The sequence below is a fragment of the Myotis lucifugus genome, unplaced genomic scaffold (genome assembly GCF_000147115.1).
Source record: "Myotis lucifugus unplaced genomic scaffold, Myoluc2.0 scaffold_115, whole genome shotgun sequence".
Taxonomy (NCBI): Eukaryota; Metazoa; Chordata; class Mammalia; order Chiroptera; family Vespertilionidae; genus Myotis; species Myotis lucifugus.
This window is the reverse complement of record NW_005871163.1, coordinates 1,396,196-1,413,788: the sequence shown is the minus strand read 5'-3', so window position 1 is coordinate 1,413,788 and position 17,593 is coordinate 1,396,196. Positions and strand designations below refer to the sequence as shown.

Sequence of the window (17,593 nt, the reverse complement as noted above, 5' to 3'; positions counted from 1 at the left end):
ATCCTCCAGTCTCCTCCTACCACCTCCCCTCCTCCAATGATCTAGTCTGTCCCCTCCAAGCCTCCCCCTCCCCCCCTTTACGAAGCTCTCTTCCCCACCAGCCCCTCCCCCAGCCCTACCTCTCTGGCAGCATGTCTCCCAATTCTCCAAAACACCCAGTTGCTCCCTTCCCCCTTCCTATTCTTCCCTCGGTCCCAGCTAGCTCGCGCATCGGTCTCCCCGCACACCCGCTCCCCCAGCTTCGCCCCGCCTCACCGAGCACGCGGAGCTCTGCGGCGGCGGCGGCGAAGTCGCGCGTGCGGGGGCTTGTTTGGCGCGGCAGACATAGACGCCCGAGTGCCGGGGGTGCGCGCTGGCGATCAGCAGGTTGGTGCGGCCCAGGACGATGACGTCGGTGGAGATGGGCTTCCCGTCTGGGGGAGAAGGGAGAGCGCTGAAGGGGTAGGTGAGGACTGCCCCTCCATCCACTCCCCGACCTCGGGGGCCCCTCTACACCCGGGTTATGAGACCATAACAGTGCCTGGTCGGAATCTCAGTTCTCCTACTCGCTAACCTAGTGACGGCCTTTGAATCTTAGTGTCTCCCTCTGTAAAATAAGGAGGTAGTCCCTCGCTGGAAGGACTGGAGGGGGTGGGATGAATAAGGTATGTGAGAACCCTGGCACAGTGCGGGCACATATCAGGTGCTCAGTACACTTGTCAATGACTATTACCATTGTTGTTAAACTTGATTTCTTACAAGGACACACTCCTGAGTGGAAAAAAACACAAATGGCCAAGAAACACATAAAAAAGAGCTTTCAACTTCACATAATCAAAGAAATGCACATCAAAATACAGATGTTCATTTTCATATTGGGAATGTGTTTAAAGACAATAAGTTGCAATGCTGGAGAAAGAGTAAATGCTGATAGGGCTATCCAGGGGCTCCACCTTAACCTAGAAGCCAGGGATTTCACTTATGGGCACCTGTCCTGGGGAGATGTGAAGGGCTGATCACTGTAGTGTTAACTGTAATAGTGGACAACTGAAAAGGACTTAAAATTTTAACACTAGGAACTGGAAAATTGCATTACAGCTATATTCAAATAATGGAACATTATCCTATATAATAAAAGCCCAGTGACTGAACGTGGGAAAGACCAGAACGACCAGTTGACTAGTTGCTATGATGCACACTGACCACCAGGGGGCAGACGCTCAATGCAGGAGCTGCCCCCTGGTGGTCAGTGCACTCCCACAGTGGGAGCGCCACTGGGCTGACTGGGATGAGTGGGGAGCAGCTGCTCAGAGGGCAGGTTCACAGCCACTCAGCTGAGTGGGATAAGCAGCACTCCCACAGCGGGCCGATCCCCACAGACCACGCTCCGCACCAGTGCACGAATCCCGTGCACCGGGACTCTCTATATATAAAAGCCTAAGTGAATGACTGAATGACCAGTCAACTGGTTGCTGTGACGTGAACTGACCACCAGGGGGCAGGTGCTCAATGCAGGAGCTGCTCCCTGGTGGTCAGTGTGCTCCCACGGCCAACCTCCCATGGCCAGCCAACCTCCCGTGGTCCCTCCGCCCCCCCCCCCCCCGCCCCCCGCCCCCGGCCAGCTGGCCCTGATCAGCCCTGATCGCTGGCCAGGCTGAGGGGCCTCTAGTATAGTCATAATTATTTTTTGAAAAAGTTTTAAAGATGGGGAAATGCTAATGAGATACTGTTGAATGAAAATAGGGTTTGGAACTGTAAATTCAATATGCTCTCAATTTCAGGGGGAAATGTACATGTGCATAGAAAAAAAAAATCTGGAAGAAAATACACCCATATGTTAACAGTTTTTATCTCTGAATGGTGAGATGTTTTCTCTTTCTGCTTTTCGCCAGTTTTCTACAGTGAACACATATAATGTTTGCAATAAGAAGAAAATAAAACAAAAGTCCCTTCCCTGACTTAGTGGAAAAGTAACTGTGCCCAGGGTCAGGAATGAAGTCCTTTTGGGGTCTTTCTCTTCCCAGCCTCTGTCCAGCAGTGTTATTAGCTGAGTTTCTCCAAGTCAGTTCCCAAAACTACAGGTGTCAGGATCCTCTGGAGCAGCAATCCTCAAACCCTTGTTGTTACACATGAATGATGGAATTGCAGGGGACCCTAATATGCAGAGGCCTAGGGCAGGACCAGATTCTGCATTTCTAACTAGGCCCAGGTGGTAGATCCAAAGACCACACTTTCAGTAGCAAAGACCTAGGGCACTTGATTCCTGGGTTACAACTCTCTAGGTGTGAAGGGAACGAGTCTGCAGTTTTAACAAGTTCCTGGGGTCATTCTGGCGCATGGTCAGTATTTGAGAAACATGGATATTTGAACTTCTGGGCAACATCACAGGCTTCCCCCAATAATAGCATGAGGTCCCTGCCAGCCCTGGGATCCCCCTAACTCGGCAAGTGTCACAAGTCCAATGAGGCCATGCAGGTAAGGGAGGTGCAAAGATTCTGGCACTGTTCTATCTCATCAGATCAATAGGAGAGGTACGTAGTTGTTGGGCTCATTATTTTTCCTTAAACTTTGTGTATTCATTATGTACTCCTGACTGAGATACAAACTTACAAAAAAGAGGTAGTGTAGGGCAGTGGTCAGCAAACCGCGGCTCGGCAAACCGCGGCTCGCGAGCCACATGCGGCTCTTTGGCCCCTTGAGTGTGGCTCTTCCACAAAATACCGGCTCTTCCACAAAATACTGACTTCTGCGCATGGGCCACGAAGTTTCAATCGCACTGTACGTGCGCGCCCGCATGTGATATTTTGTGGAAGACGCCACACTCAAGGGGCCAAAGAGCCGCATGTGGCTTGCAAGCCGCAGTTTGCCGACCATGGTTGTAGGGTAACACGCTGAGCCAGGGAAGAAGGATAAAGAGGACTAGGTTTAAGACTACTTCTGCCATCAGCTTGGGACAAGTCACTTCTTATGGACAAATGGAAACAAAAATAATACTGGTGCCCAGCTGGTGTGGCTCAGCAGTTGAGTGTCAACCTATGAACCAGGAGGTCCCAGTTCGATTCCCGGTCAGGACACATGCCCAGGTTGTGGGTTCGATCCCCAGTGTGGGGCGTGCAGGAGGCAGCTGATCAATGATTCTCTCTCATCATTGGTGTTTCTATCTCTCTCTCCCTCTCCCCTTCTCTCTGAAATCAATTGAAATATATTTAGGAAAAAAATAATAATACTGGCCTTTCTTCCATTCATGACTGTAGGGAGTGGTATAGCAGAAGGACTAGCTCTGCAGTTTGGGTCCTGGCTTCCCGCCTGCCTCTCAGCCTCAGCTTCCGCATCTGCCTACTGGGAACAGCAGTCCTGGCCCTCCCTCTTGTGAGAATAAACACGTCATCTTTTCTGTCAAAGAACAGTTTAGACAGCCTCATTTTGGGCTGCGTGACTTGGCAGCCACCATGTTGGCCGCATGACTTGCCGCTCCCCTGGGGGCCGCCCTCTTGAAACGGCAAAGGCCAACCCCTTCCTTTGAATCAGCCAATCGCGAAAGACTGTGAGCCTGAGCTCCAATCAAGAGTGAGGGACAGGTCACACGCGTCAGAATTAAAAAGCCCAGCAGGAAAACCAAGATGGCGGCATAGGTAAACACCGGAGTTTGCTGCCTCAAACAACCACTTCAAAAATACAACTAAAAGACGGAATGGACATCATCCAGAACCACAGGAAGGCTGGCTGAGTGGAAATTCTACAACTAGAAGGAAAGAGAAAATCATACCGAGACTCAGAGGAGACGCAGTGCAGAAGTAAAATACTAAGGTGCAGAGGTGCATGCAGAGCAGGCTGGCGGCTGAGGGTGCGGTTGTCGTTTTCAATCGGGAGGGAGTCTCAGGCTCTGAGCTCCAGTTCCGGGCGAGTCTCTAGGGACCCAGACTCATACGGGAGAAGCAGGACTGTCTGGCATCGGTTGGAACTCAAGGGCAGCTTTCTCTCGGAGGGGCTTGCAGCGATTGCCGAGACACTGAGAAGCTGGGCCTCTGAGAGCAGCCATAACTGCTAGCCCCACCCTGTTGATCCCGTGGGACCTGCCCCGCCCAAGCCCTGCAGGGAGGCTTTTGCTGGATAGCCTCAGGCAGAGGCTAGATTAGCACCTCCCTAGAGATCCAGGAGCCAGTGTACCCAGAGGTCAGAGTGGGACCATCCAGTTTGCAGCTCCGTGGAACCATAAAGGACACACTCAGGGGGCAGACTCAGTGAGCACCAAAGCCCCATTGAAGCAAGTCTTGCCCCGGATGGGTGGCACAGAAGTTCTCCCACTGCAGACACAGCTGATTCTCACAGCCAATTGGCCTGGAGGTCAATTCCTCCCAGTGATACCTACAACAATCAAGGCTTAACTACAACAAGACTGTGCACAAAGCCCACAAAGGGGTGCACCAAGAGTGTACTCCTCAGGTAATTGGGGAGGCTGAACCACTGGGCCCTAGAGGACACTTAGCACAGAAAACCACTATATCAACACAGGGAAGCATAAAAAATGTGGAGACAAAGAAAAAGGACACAAATGACAGAAATGGAGGAAAGCAAACTACTGGATATAGAGTTCAAAACCACACTTTTGAGGTTTTTCAAGAATTTTCTAGAAACTGCCGATAAACTTAATGAGACCTACAAGAAATCTAATGAGACCCTCGAGGTTGTGATAAAGGACCAACTAGAAATTAAGCATACACTGACTGAAATAAAGAATATTATACAGACTCCCAACAGTAGACTAGAGGATCGCAAGAATCAAGTCAAAGATTTGAAATACGAAGAAGCAAAAAACACCCAACCGGAAAAGCAAAATGAAAAAAGAATCCAAAAATACGAAGATAGTGTAAGGAGCCTCTGGGACAGCTTCAAGCGTACAAACATCAGAATAATAGGGGTGCCAGAAGAAGAGAGAGAGAAAGATATTGAAAACCTATTTGAAGAAATAATGACAGAAAACTTCCCCTACCTGGTGAAAGAAATAGACTTACAAGTCCAGGAAGCGCAGAGAACCCCAAACAAAAGGAATCCAAAGAGGACCACACCAAGACACATCATAATTAAAATGCCAAGAGCAAAAGACAAAGAGAGAATCTTAAAAGCAGCAAGAGAAAGACAGTTACCTACAAGGGAGTACCCATATGACTGTCAGCTGATTTCTCAACAGAAACTTTGCAGGCCAGAAGGGAGTGGCAAGAAATATTCAAAGTGATGAATACCAAGAACCTACAACCAAGATTACTTTATCCAGCAAAGCTATCATTCAGAATTGAAGGTCAGATAAAGAGCTTCACAGATAAGAAAAAGCTAAAGGAGTTCATCACCACCAAACCATTATTAGATGAAATGCTGAAAGGTATCCTTTAAGAAGAGGAAGAAGAAGAAAAAGGTAAAGATACAAATTATGAACAACAAATACACATCTATCAACAAGTGAATCTGAAAATCAAGTGAATAATCTGATGAACAGAATGAACTGGTGATTATAATAGAATCAGGGGCATAGAAAGGGAGTGGACTGACTATTCTTGGGGGGGAAAGGGGTGAGGGGGATGCGGGAAGAGACTGGACAAAAATCGTGCACCTATGGATGAGGACAGTGGGTGGGGAGTGAGGGAGGAGGGTGGGGTGGGAACTGGGTGGAGGGGAGCTATGGTGGGAAAAAAGAGGAACAAATGTAATAATCTGAACAATAAAGATTTAATTAATAAAATAAATAAATAGATAAAAATAAAAAGCCAAGCAGCCCTGACTCAGTGTGCCTGTGCTCCCAGACCCTGTGCAGCGCACCCTCCTGCAGGAGGAAAGATGTTTGCCTCGCTGCTTGGCTCCCAAGTATGGTTTCTGTTCTACCAGGACCCCTGAATCTGGGGGCTCGCCTTACTTCTTACACTCTCCTCCAAGGGCTCTCGGGGGCTCTGGAGGGACAGCAGGTGTGAGTGTTCAGTAGACTGCAAGGTGACGGTTGGCTCAGCGCTCTCATTACCCGGATAGCATCTCCGGTAACGCAGTCCCACCTGGCACTTATCACCTGCCGCCTGATACGGTCACACTGTGCAGCTTCTTTTATGGCTGCGTCTTATCTCCCTCACCCAGACTGTGAGTGCAGAGGGCCCCTGTGGCTCTCATCTGGGTATTCTATTCACTGTGCCCAGCATGAAGCCAGGCACACAAAGGCGGAGAACACTGCGTGGACCAAGAGGCAGCTTTGTGACTAACCAGAGCAGCAGTGGGGGCCTGGTTCCAACCCGACTCGCCGGCTGTGTGGCACCTCTCCAGCTCTCACACTCCAGCTCTCACTCTCTCTCGCAACCCAGTTGTGAGGAATGAAATAAGGGGGAGAAGCTAGCCCGGTGCCCACATTAAGTAAGGTCTCAATAAGACTTTGTGAGTGGCACATTCAAAGTGCCTTGTAAAGGAAACATGCTACACTGATTGATTAAGTTTGTCCAGGTCCCCTACCCACACCTGGCCCTGGGAGACGAGTTCCTGCCACACCAAAGGCTGTGACTATGAAGTGGTCACCCTTAGAGCTGACTTGTGGACACATGAGATGCCACACCCCTCCTCCTCCCTGCCCTTTCAGCTCCCTCCCTCCACTTACCCTGTCGGACCCAGGACACGAAAGGGGTGGGGTCAGCAGAGGCCACGCATTCCATCACCACACTCTGTCCAGACACCACGGTGGTGTTCTCCGGAGCTGCCACAATGACCACGTCCTGCCCCCCGGTAGACGCCAGGGACCCTGGAGAGAGGGCAGAGCAGCAGGCAGTCTTACCATTAGGCCCATTAGGTGCCTTCACATGTGTACTTCCCCTGGTGCCCCTGGCCAGGCAGGTGGGGCAGGGAGCAGCCACGGTTCCATCTGACAGATGGGGAAAGCAGCCATGTAGTTAGTTCCCCAGAACTGGGACTGGGGCCTCTTTCTCTTGGAGCCAGGAGAGGAATAACCTGGTCTCCAGCACACCGCCCCATTCTTCCCTGCCGCACTGAACCCACCCTCCAGGACCACCAGGGTCATGAGCAGACTTGGAGTCAACAGTCATAGTTCCTAGTTCCAACACTTATTATCATCATCATCCAGCTGGGTGACCTTAGACAAGTCCCTTCTCCAAAGGGTCTCCAGGCCCCATGTGCGAAAGGTATGGGGTGGGCTCCTTGGCAGCTCCCTGAGCACTGATGCCTGCCAAGTTCTCAGTGTGACTGTCCCCTGGGTCAGCATGGTGAATACCTGCTTTGTCCAGCAGATGGAGGCAGAGACCCCAGGCACTGGTGGGAGAGCAAACCAGACTCAGAGCAGCTCACTAGCTAAGCCCCCAGGGAGGAGGGTGGAATTGGAGGGACTGGGGGATGGGAGGAGATGTGCAGAAGGGCAGGAGTCGGGGGAGATGACCCTGGCAAAGGGAGGCAAATGAGAGACCCTTGGGGGAGGCCTGAAGTAGGATCAGAGGGGCACCTGCTAGGTGCCAGGCACTTTCCACTCGGCTCAGCTCTTCTCACAACCTCCCAGGGCTGGACATTTGATAACCAGCCCAGGGTCACACAGATGGTGAGTAAAGAAGCCAGGACGCAAATCAGGTCTTTCTGACCCCAAAGCCTGTGACCTTCCCCTTGCATCACCCTGGGACACGAGCTTTTCCAAGAAATGGAAAATACAGAAACACCAGATGGGGGGGGGAGTTAGATATGCAGGGCACAGCAAGTAGCAAGGGATAACCCCCCAGTTCCTGAGCCCCCAGAGGGACAGGGACCAGGGCTGCAGGGCACTGACACCCTTCCCAGATGCCTTACCTCCCCACCTGCCCCCAGCCCTAGATGCTCCAACCAGCCCAAGGGAGCACAGGGTCTCCACAGGAAGGGAACCCTGCATTGGGAATCCAGCCCAGGTCTCTCCCTGACTTGCTGGGCGGCACTGCTTCTCTGGGCTTCATCACCTCTCCTGTCTGATGGGAGTGATACCCCATCACCTCTTTGAAGGCAGGGCTTGGACCTCTGAGGCCCCTCCAAGCTGACTCCAGAAACACCCTGGCTTCCCCCAGCGGTGGGCCCCTTACCTCGGCTGGCCACCTTGAGCAGGGCCTCCTGGCTGAAGCGCTGGTGGGCTGAGTTGGTGGCCACGCAGCGGTAGGAGCCTGCGTCACTCTCCTGAACGTCCAGGATCTGGAGAACCCCGTTGGGAAGAGTGATGAGCCTTGGGAAGGGGAAGAGGGCACCGGTGAGGTGGGCAGGAGCTCTACAGGGAGGGTGGTGTGCCCAAGGCGGGCCTCCCCACTCCAACCTGAAAGACCCACAGTGTCTCATTTTCCAGCCTCACTCATCATTTTTTAAATGCAAATTAGAACTAGAAGATACCATCTTCACCTATCAGATATGCAAAGGTCAAAAGGTTCAATAACACCCTACTTGAAGGAATGGGGGGAAGGCACTCCTGTCTTGTCAGTGGCCATGCCAATCCATACACCCTCTTTCCAGGGCAAGCTGGGGATATCTTAAAACTCAAACCTGCACCTGCCTTTTGACCCAGCAGCACCACTTCGAGGACTCTCTCCCACAGATATTCTCCAACATGGACACAAAAATGCATGTTTAACAATATTCACTCCAGCGTTGTCTTCAATAGCAAAAGACTGGAAACAATCCAGTGTCCCTCTGTAGGGTGGGGACTGACTAAATCGGTTTGGGTACATTCACACAATGGAATGCTAGGCAGCTGCTACAAAGGAGGCAGCTCCATGTGTGCCGACACAGGAAGTTTCCACAATGCGTGTGGGGGGCTATGTGCACTATATGCTGGCACTGAGTGTCCCTGGTGATGGTGGTTGTCTCTGAGGAGGGGCCCTAGGATCCTGGGAGCTGAAAGTGGGAGAGGACTTACTTTCATTATACAACCTTCTCTACCTCCTTCCTTCCCTGGTAAAGTCTCTTTTATTCACACTATCTCATCTGACCCTCAAAACAAGCCCAAGAAATAGAGGGGATCACAACCTTCATTTTATTGGTGACGAAACTAAGGCTTCGAGAGCACAGCCTCACAACTGGAGCAGAATTAAAACTTGAATCCAGGTCTTCTGGTACCAAATCCCATGTTCTTCCCACCTGCCCGTCTCAGCGGCCCTTAGGTGGCTGAGAATGCCAATGGAAGGGACGTGGACCCCAGCAAGCCCCAGTCAACATGGATACTAGTATTACTGAGGAGGAGCAGGCTGGCTGAGGGTAGTATTCTCTGCCCTCTGGTAACGGGGGGGCGGGGGGGGGGGTTGGAACATGGCTCAGGCTAGGAAGGCCCAGGACCTTGCTTGACAGACAAAGCAGGGAAATGTGTCCATGGAGGCCAGGGTGGTGGGCTCTGGCCCAAACAGGGAATGAGTGGGTCCTCTTGAATCCTCCAACTGTGATCCCTGCAGGGTCAGCTCGAGGCTGAGAGTTCAAATTTCTCAAGAGAGCAAACAGTGCTGGCCCCTGGATATAGGCTGGGCCAAGGTCAAAGAGGAAATGGGCAGCTGTGCACTTGGTGAAGATCCCTTAGCTTGTGGGGAAACGGGGTATAAGAAAACCTAAACACAGGAGATGAGAACTAACTCAAGGGTGCTGGGAGAGAATTCTGGCCAGGGGCCTGGAAATGTACTGTGGCCCAAAGACTAGAGAAAAAACAGAAATCTGCATCCTCCCTCCTTCACCCCAAAGGCCAACCCACCTATGCCCCGCATCTTCCCTCGGCTCCAACAGCTGCCCACATCTGTGTGGGGCCAGTCGGGGAGAAGGGACAAGGAGGCAAAGTGTGGTTGGCAGTAAAATGTTGGGCTGGACCCAGCCTGCAGCCACAGGAAATTTCTTGGGAAAGGCCAAGTGGGGAAGGACAAGCAGGACTTACCTGGGAAACAAAACTCCCATCCCCATCCAGGCTTCTTCCACCTTATACACTCGGCCTCCGAGACCCTTCGTGCTTCCCACACTTCTTAACCCCAAGGTTCCCTGGCCTTTCCAGGGAAATTATGCTCCGAGAGCTAATACCTCACTTGACAAGTAACATGTCCTTAATGATGTGCTGAATGAATGAACGAATACCTTTTCTCAGATGTGCTGTTGTGATGGCCAACAGAGCAAAATAGAACCACTGTTAGTGTTCATCTACAGCAGGGGTGGGGAACGTCCGGCCCGTGGGCCATATAAGGCCCAAGAAATCATTTGGTCTGGCCCTGCCAAGGCATTGGGGGTGAGTTAATTAAATGTTTGACCAAATATAGCAGGCTAATATTTAAGTTGATAATTGTGTATGGCCCTCGAATGATGTTATAAATATCCAAATGGCCCTCTACAGAAAAAAGGTCCTCCACCCCTGCTCTACAATCTTTTCTGTTTGGTTAAAATGTGGTTTTAGAAGCTCTGTCCCTGGAGAGAGGTCCAAGATCTATTGGTTAGTGGGGGAAAGAGTCACAAAACAGTGTTTATGAAGCAACTCTATTTTGGGAACATAAATAAATGACGTTAGGATATACACAAAAAAGTCAAGGGTGGTAAAGCTCCCATCACTCAGGGAGGTTTTCTCTGAAAGTGGGATTACTGGGGACTTATTTGTTGTGCTTTTTTTTTTTTAAATTACAGTGAATGTTTATTAGTTTGGAAATATAAAACTTTAAAAATTTTAAATGGAAAAAAGTATGTGTTTTGTACACCTTGTTCTGTAACTCCAGGCTCAGTGGCAGATTGGAGAGAATTAGCTCCAACATTTTAGCAAGTGACATCACATATCTGTGCCTCAGCTTCTCATCTGAAAAATGGGTTAACTAATTTCTGTCTTGCCTACTTCACAACCCTAACCTTTTTAACGTCTTATGAGCTCACATCAGATAGTGGACATAAACATCTACCAATCACAAACTCTAAACACATCTTTACAATGGTGTAAATGGTACACATATTTAAAAAGACTGGAAGAAATACTCAAAAATGGTAATAGCTGTCTGTGTTCAGGTGGTAGGTGATTCCCCCCCTTAAAGTTAGCATAGTTTATCATTTAAAAATTAATTCAAATGTCAAATAAAACAAAATAGCTACTTATAGAATGAAAAGCAACCTCTATCCAAAAGGGAGGAATTCTCTTTCCAAGCCTGAGACTGAGCCTGCTGCCCTCCTCCCCCAAAAGGCCACTTGGACCCAGGGATTCAGGAACACAGAAGGGATGACACAGCGGCTCTGAGTTTCCTGAGGCCAAAGAGCCTCACCCTAAGCCAGTGATGGCGAACCTTTTGAGCTCGGCGTGTCAGCATTTTGAAAAACCCTAACTTAACTCTGGTGCCGTGTCACATATAGAAATGTTTTGATATTTGCAACCATAGTAAAACAAAGATTTATACTTTTGATATTTATTTTATATATTTAAATGCCATTTAACAAAGAAAAATCAACCAAAAAAATGAGTTCGCGTGTCACCTCTGACACACGTGTCATAGGTTCGCCATCACTGCCCTAAGCCCTACAGAGATGCCCCTGGGGTAAAAGGACACTAGCTGAGGGTCACACCATGTTGACAGACTCGGACACTGGAGATGGCCAGGGCGGAAGACTGGATGAAGGAGCCCATGGAATTTGAGTCCCTTAGCGCCATGTTTTTAAAGTGTGAGTGAATGGCAGTAACAAAATGACTTCAAATGGATCCAGACACACATTTTTTTATTCCAGTGCTTATGTATTTATTTTTATGGCCACCTTCTATTTATGGTAAGTATTGCTGGTTTTCCATTTTACTGCAGTGAGATAATGCTTCTTTTTAGTATGTGTTAAGTTACAAAAGAGAGAGTTGATTCTGAGAAATGTATTAAGTAAGTGATTGTATAAATTGTTCAGGGACGGCCAACATTATAAAGGAGGTTTATGAATGCCTGGATTTTGGAAAACATTACTCTCATTGATGACTGGTTCCCATGGAAGAAAAATTATCCCCTATCATTAGAAATCAGTTTAAGAACCAGGGAATTGCCTTAGGGTCTAGTCTTCACCATCAGTTTCAAAAATATGCACATATACCCTGACAGAGTGCGTTTATTAACTGCACGTGTGCACACCCTACACCAAGGCATATGGTCTCCTTCAAACCACTGGGCTGAGTTTATGAATAGCATATTTGTACATGTACTATATCTGGGCATGTGTAAAAATACATACCTTGGGCATAATCGAGCTGCTGTTTTAGACATTTCTTTATTCCCCCACACAATGTGCTAGGACATGTGAGCCTGGCTTATTTATAGACGAGGATCACTTTTCAGAGGACTTGGGGGCAACCACTCCCAGAGCTCAGGAACTGGCAGCTCCAGGCTCCTGGGAGAGGCCTGTGGCCTTCTGGAATGGTGCCTGAACTAGCTGCTGGGAGGCGAGGTCTGAATCCCACTGCTCGCTCAAAACTTTGGGGAAAGAACTTCTCTGCTCTGAGCCACAGCTGGACCACCCGATCTCTAAGCCCACCTGCAGGGGAAGTTCCTCAGACACTGCAGCTGCCCCACCACAACCCTCAAGTCACGAGAGGCTTGGGTGTCATCCATGCCACGCTCTGGCACCCAACACTGGATATTAGCTGTGTGACCTGGGCCAAGGTATTTCTGTCTCTGATCTTCAGTTCCCTCATTTAACAATTTGGATAATAATATCTGCCATAGCCACATGTACAGACCTAGAAGGATGTTTATTATGTGTTAAGTAAAAAAAAGTAAAAGTTGAAATATAACCTCATATTTGTTTTTGGAAAAAACACACATACACACACACACACACACACACACACACACACACACACACAAAGATGACTGAGCCCGGCCAGCATGTCTCAGTGGTTGAGCATCGACCTATGGGCCAGGAGGTCATGGTTGGACTCCCTGTCTGGGCACATGCCTGGGTTATGGGCTCAGTCCCCAGTGTGAGGGATGCAGGAGGCTGCTGATCAATGATTCTCTCTAATCATTGATGTTTCTCTCTCTCTCCCTCTCCCCTCCTCTCTGAAATTAAAAAAAAAAAAAATGACCGAACAAAAAAACCAGTATGTACAATTTCTCAAGAGAATATGTATAAACATACAGGGGAAAGTCCAGAGGATAGACATCAAAACTAACAGTGGCTTTCTATGGGTGACAGGATGATGAGTAATCTTTGTTCTTTTTTATTTATATGAATTTGAAAATGCATTTTCTAGGAATATACACTAAAAGGATAATATGAAAAATAAGAAATACCTACCTCGAAGGATGAAGGGTTAACTGAGTGGTTTTTCCTCTCCCCCATTCTCTCAGGAGGGGGGCGGCTGCCAGGAGCAGGCTCTCATTTGGTTCTAACCCACCAACTCCCAGCAAGCACCACCAGAGAGCAGTGAGCAGCCTCACATTTGGAAGGCATGGAACTTAAAATGTCAGTATTCCCATGGTCCACTCCCTAGGAATGCTCACTCATGGAATGCTGCAAGAGGGGCTCTGGGCAGATGAGTCTAGGAAGTGTCTGGTTAAACAAGTTAAACAGGTTTTCTATACAGGACTTCTCAGTGCCTTGTCAATTCCAAGAGAGAGACTTATAGGCAGTTTCCTGACCTTGACTACAGAATAGTCCTCCCCTCCCCCCCCCAAAAAAAGGGCTCTTTTGGGACTAATTTTCTGCAAAGAACACCCCTTGGGAAACCCTGAACTAATCCAATTCTTTTATCCCCCCCACCCCCCTTCCTTAAGTGAGAAGTGACTTGCTGAGGACCAATGGGACTAACCAATCACCAAAGTCAACATGGTGGCTTATATCTTGACTTCTCTCCCTTCTTTCTCCTTCACAACTGTTACAGAGATGTGTCCTGTGGCTTTTCTACCTAGAAATTTCTCCTACACTTTCACTCCTACCTAGACATGGGCAAAAATAGGAAGAGCTGGGACAACTCAACACACTCAAGACAGGTTAGTCCCAGGTCAGGGAGATCTGAAAACCAGTGTTTCTGAGCCGAAGGAACCCCACCTCCACCAGGAGAGGGTGAGGTGGTAGCTACAGCTAGAGAGAGGTAGCCAGAGGCTGGGAAAGGCCTGTGGAGCCACATTTCCATGGATGTGAAAATCCATGGGATGACAACCGAGTCGTGAGATCAGCTCAGATGTGAATGAGCCTCATGCCTTCTGGTCACGCTGCAGGTACATCTGGGCCTACCCAGGAGGCCACGAGAGGGTTTAGCCTCTGCTTCTTTTCCACCTTAGAAACGCTTCCCTGGCATAGCTCCCTCTGCCCACTGACTTCATGGGGAGAGAGGATGTTGAAACAGGAAGGACCCCCACAACCCATTCATCAGATGCTACTGGAGGGCCTGAGAGAGGAAGAGAGGTAGAAACCCCAGAAGAACCTTGCAAAGAGAATACCTTTCCAGCAGCTGTGGGGCCTTGAACAAATAAACATTCTGCCAGAGATTCATGGTGTGGCTTTGGATAAACCACAGCTCCTCTCTGGTCCTGAGGGTCCTCAATAAAGCAAGTGGTTGGACTAGAGATGCTCTGAAGGACTCTATCACTACTCCCTACCCAAGCTCCATCGCTTAGGGCAGGGGGGGGGGCGGGGGGCGTTTCCTCCCAGGGAGCAAAAACTTCTTGCCTGACTTCTCCTTGGGACCAGAAATGAGCTGAGAGTCAGGCAGTGTTTGGCTCCTAAGTCAGTTTCAGCAAACGGAGGCTTCCTGACTCTAAGAATCCCCGAGCCCTCCCTGGCCTGCCCACTGGGCCCCACTCTCCACTCCCCTACAGGGCACTCACCGAGGCTCCGCAGGCACTGTCACCTGGTCCTTCTCCCAAGTAATGCTGGGAGCTGGCAGCCCTTCAATGTGGCACTCAAATCGAGCTGTCCCGTTCTCCTCCACTGTCTGAGACTCCGGGTGCAGAGAGAAGCCTGCGAGTGCTGAGGATGAGGATGACACACAGGCAGGGACAGGAGAGGGACGGGGAAGAGAGGCCACAGCGCGCACAGACAGTGAAACACACATGAGAGACACAGGTGACAGAATACAAGCAGAGCCAATTCAGACCAACAGAGACACAGTTGGAGAAGATAAGAGTGGTCAGTACTGGTCAGATGCTGTGAATTCCAAAGTCCCCAGGCTTAACATCAGAATCATGGTCAGCCCACAGTAAGATGCACACTTTTTCTGTCCTGAAAATTATTTCATGGTGACCTGGGCCTCCTGACAGCCCCCAAAGGGTGGACTGGACAGTGGGGCTTGACTCCACATACTCCACCTCCTGTGAGGTGGGGAGCTCTCTGGAGAGCCACCTTTGTGCCTCCCATACTTTTTTAAAAATATATATATTTTATTGATTTTTTACAGAGAGGAAGGGAGAGGGACAAAGAGTTAGAAACATCGATGAGAGAGAAACATCGATCAGCTGCCTCCTGCACACTCCCTACTGGGGATGTGCCCAAGTACATGCCCTTGACCAGAATCGAACCTGGGATCCTTCAGTCCGCAGGCCGACGCTCTATCCACTGAGCCAAACCGGTTAGGGCTCCCATACTCTTATAAGCCCCTCTGGCAGGCCTCCTGGAGGAGAGCACAACTTTAGACTCTCAAACTCCATGGGAAAGAAAAGGAGCGAGAACAGGAGTGGAGAAATGGGACTAATGAACAGTGAGGCAGACAATACCAGGAAGGCAGGGGAAGGGGCCTGAGCTGAAAAGATAGGCCTTTGTGCAGGTAACAATCAGGATCCCACTTCCCACACCCCAGGCCTCCCCGGTCTTAGCTCAGTCCCCCGATACGGGCACTTACTGGCGAGCTTGACCACTGCAGCCTGGCTGGCCACCACTCCGAGCGGGCCACGGGCCAGACAGGAATAGCTGCCCTCGATGACATCTGAGGCTCCAGGGGCTGCCTCCTCACTGCCATTGGGTGCCAGCGGCTGGGACAGCCACAGGGAGCCGTTGGGTAGCAGGCGCAGGTGGCTGTGCTCCAGCAGGGCACCTTCGTCTTTGCTCCACGTGACGCTGGTGGGGGGTCCGGCAGCGGCAGTCCCCAGACTACAGTCCAGCACCGCCACCTGCTCTGGGCCCAGGACCACTTGTACTGGCCCCGGTCCACAGCTCAGCTCCACGGTTGTCTCCTGGGGCGACGGCAGCTCCCCTGTGTAGAGGAGGGGACACCAGGGCCATCAGCATGTGTCCTCCCACCTTCCCCAGGCCCCAGCTCCTGAGTCACCCACCCAGGGCCTGGAACAAATTGTGGAGAAAGAGGTCCCATAGGAAGACTTGGGTCTGGATCCTGGCTCTGTCCCTTACTAACTGAGATTTGGAGCAAACTGCTGCACTTCTCCGTGCCCAGCTTCCCCAGCTGCTCAATGTCCTCACCCACTAAAACACACAGTTCTTAGCATCATTATTCATGATAGGCAATAAGTGGAGGTAACCCAGCTGCCCATCACCTGATGAATGGATAAATACATTACTCAGCCACCAAAAGGAATGAAGAACTGATACGTGCTTTGACGTGGATGAACCTTAAAAACTTTATGCTAAGTAAAAGAAGCCAGTCACAAAATGCCGCATACTGCATGATCTCATTATTATGAAATGTCCAGAACAGGCAAATCATAGAGACAGAAAGTAGATTAATGGTTGCCAGGGATGGGGGAGAGGGAAGAATGAGGAGTGACGGTTAAGGGACATATAATGTTTCTTTTTAAAGTGATAAAAATTTCTAGAATTAGATCATGGTGATGGTTGCACAACCTTGTGAATATACTAAACACTATTGATTTGTACACTTTAATGGGTGAGTTTTATGGTATGTGAATTGTATCTCAATGAAAAACAAGACAGCCCAGCCGGTGTGTCTCAGTAGTTGAACATTGACCTATGAAGCAGGAGGTCGCAGTTCCATTCCTGGCCAGGGCACATGGCCTGATTGTGGGCTCAATCCCCAGTGTGGGGCATGCAGGAGGCAGCTGATCAATGCCATCTCAAAACAAAACACACGATGGCCAATCCGTATTTATTATTTTAACCAACATTTCAGCAGTGCCAGGGACCATCATTCTCAGAGAAATTGGTTCTCCCAGTGTGTCTCCCAGAGGGTTGACCTGCTGCCTCCCTGTCCCGTAAAAGCTCAATGGCCCAACATCACTTCTTATCCTTTGGCCTGACTCCTTCCTTCAGGGCAGGATGAGGTATCAGAGTGAACCAGGGACAATGGCCCACACTCATTACAAGGCAGGTCTGGCCTGCCAGAGCCATGTGGGGCATGCAGAAAGCACAATGGCGAGGAAATCAGGGACCCTCAGTTCTAGACCCAGCTCTGTCATAGTCTAGCTGTGTGGCCTTGGGCCAGTCACTTCTCCTTCTGGACTTAGTTTACTCAGATGTAGGGGTGATGTCTGAAATTCTGTGATTTTAGGATTATTAATGAACTAGACATACCTATTGCTGAAGAAACATAGAGCATCATCTGAACATATACACAAACTGTAGGTACAGCCTTTCACACCTGAACACATGCTCCCTAGTCTTTGCCACACTCGTTGAAACCTGGACACATATACCTCCGCTTAGATCCCCTGTCTGTCCCCAGGCTCCCTTCCCATTATCCTCCAAGAAGAAC

The 17,593-nt window shown here is 49.8% G+C and overlaps 1 protein-coding gene across 1 annotated transcript in view; it reads right to left on the bottom strand.

Moving 5' to 3' along the window:
- The window catches only part of IGDCC4 (immunoglobulin superfamily DCC subclass member 4), a 41,655-nt gene that overhangs the window by 15,235 nt on the left and 8,827 nt on the right, over positions 1-17,593 (bottom strand). The window contains 6 exon segments of the mRNA XM_023757817.1: positions 251-304; positions 307-413; positions 6,605-6,745; positions 8,055-8,191; positions 14,760-14,901; positions 15,770-16,120. Of these exon segments, the coding sequence (XP_023613585.1) occupies positions 251-304; positions 307-413; positions 6,605-6,745; positions 8,055-8,191; positions 14,760-14,901; positions 15,770-16,120 (932 nt within the window).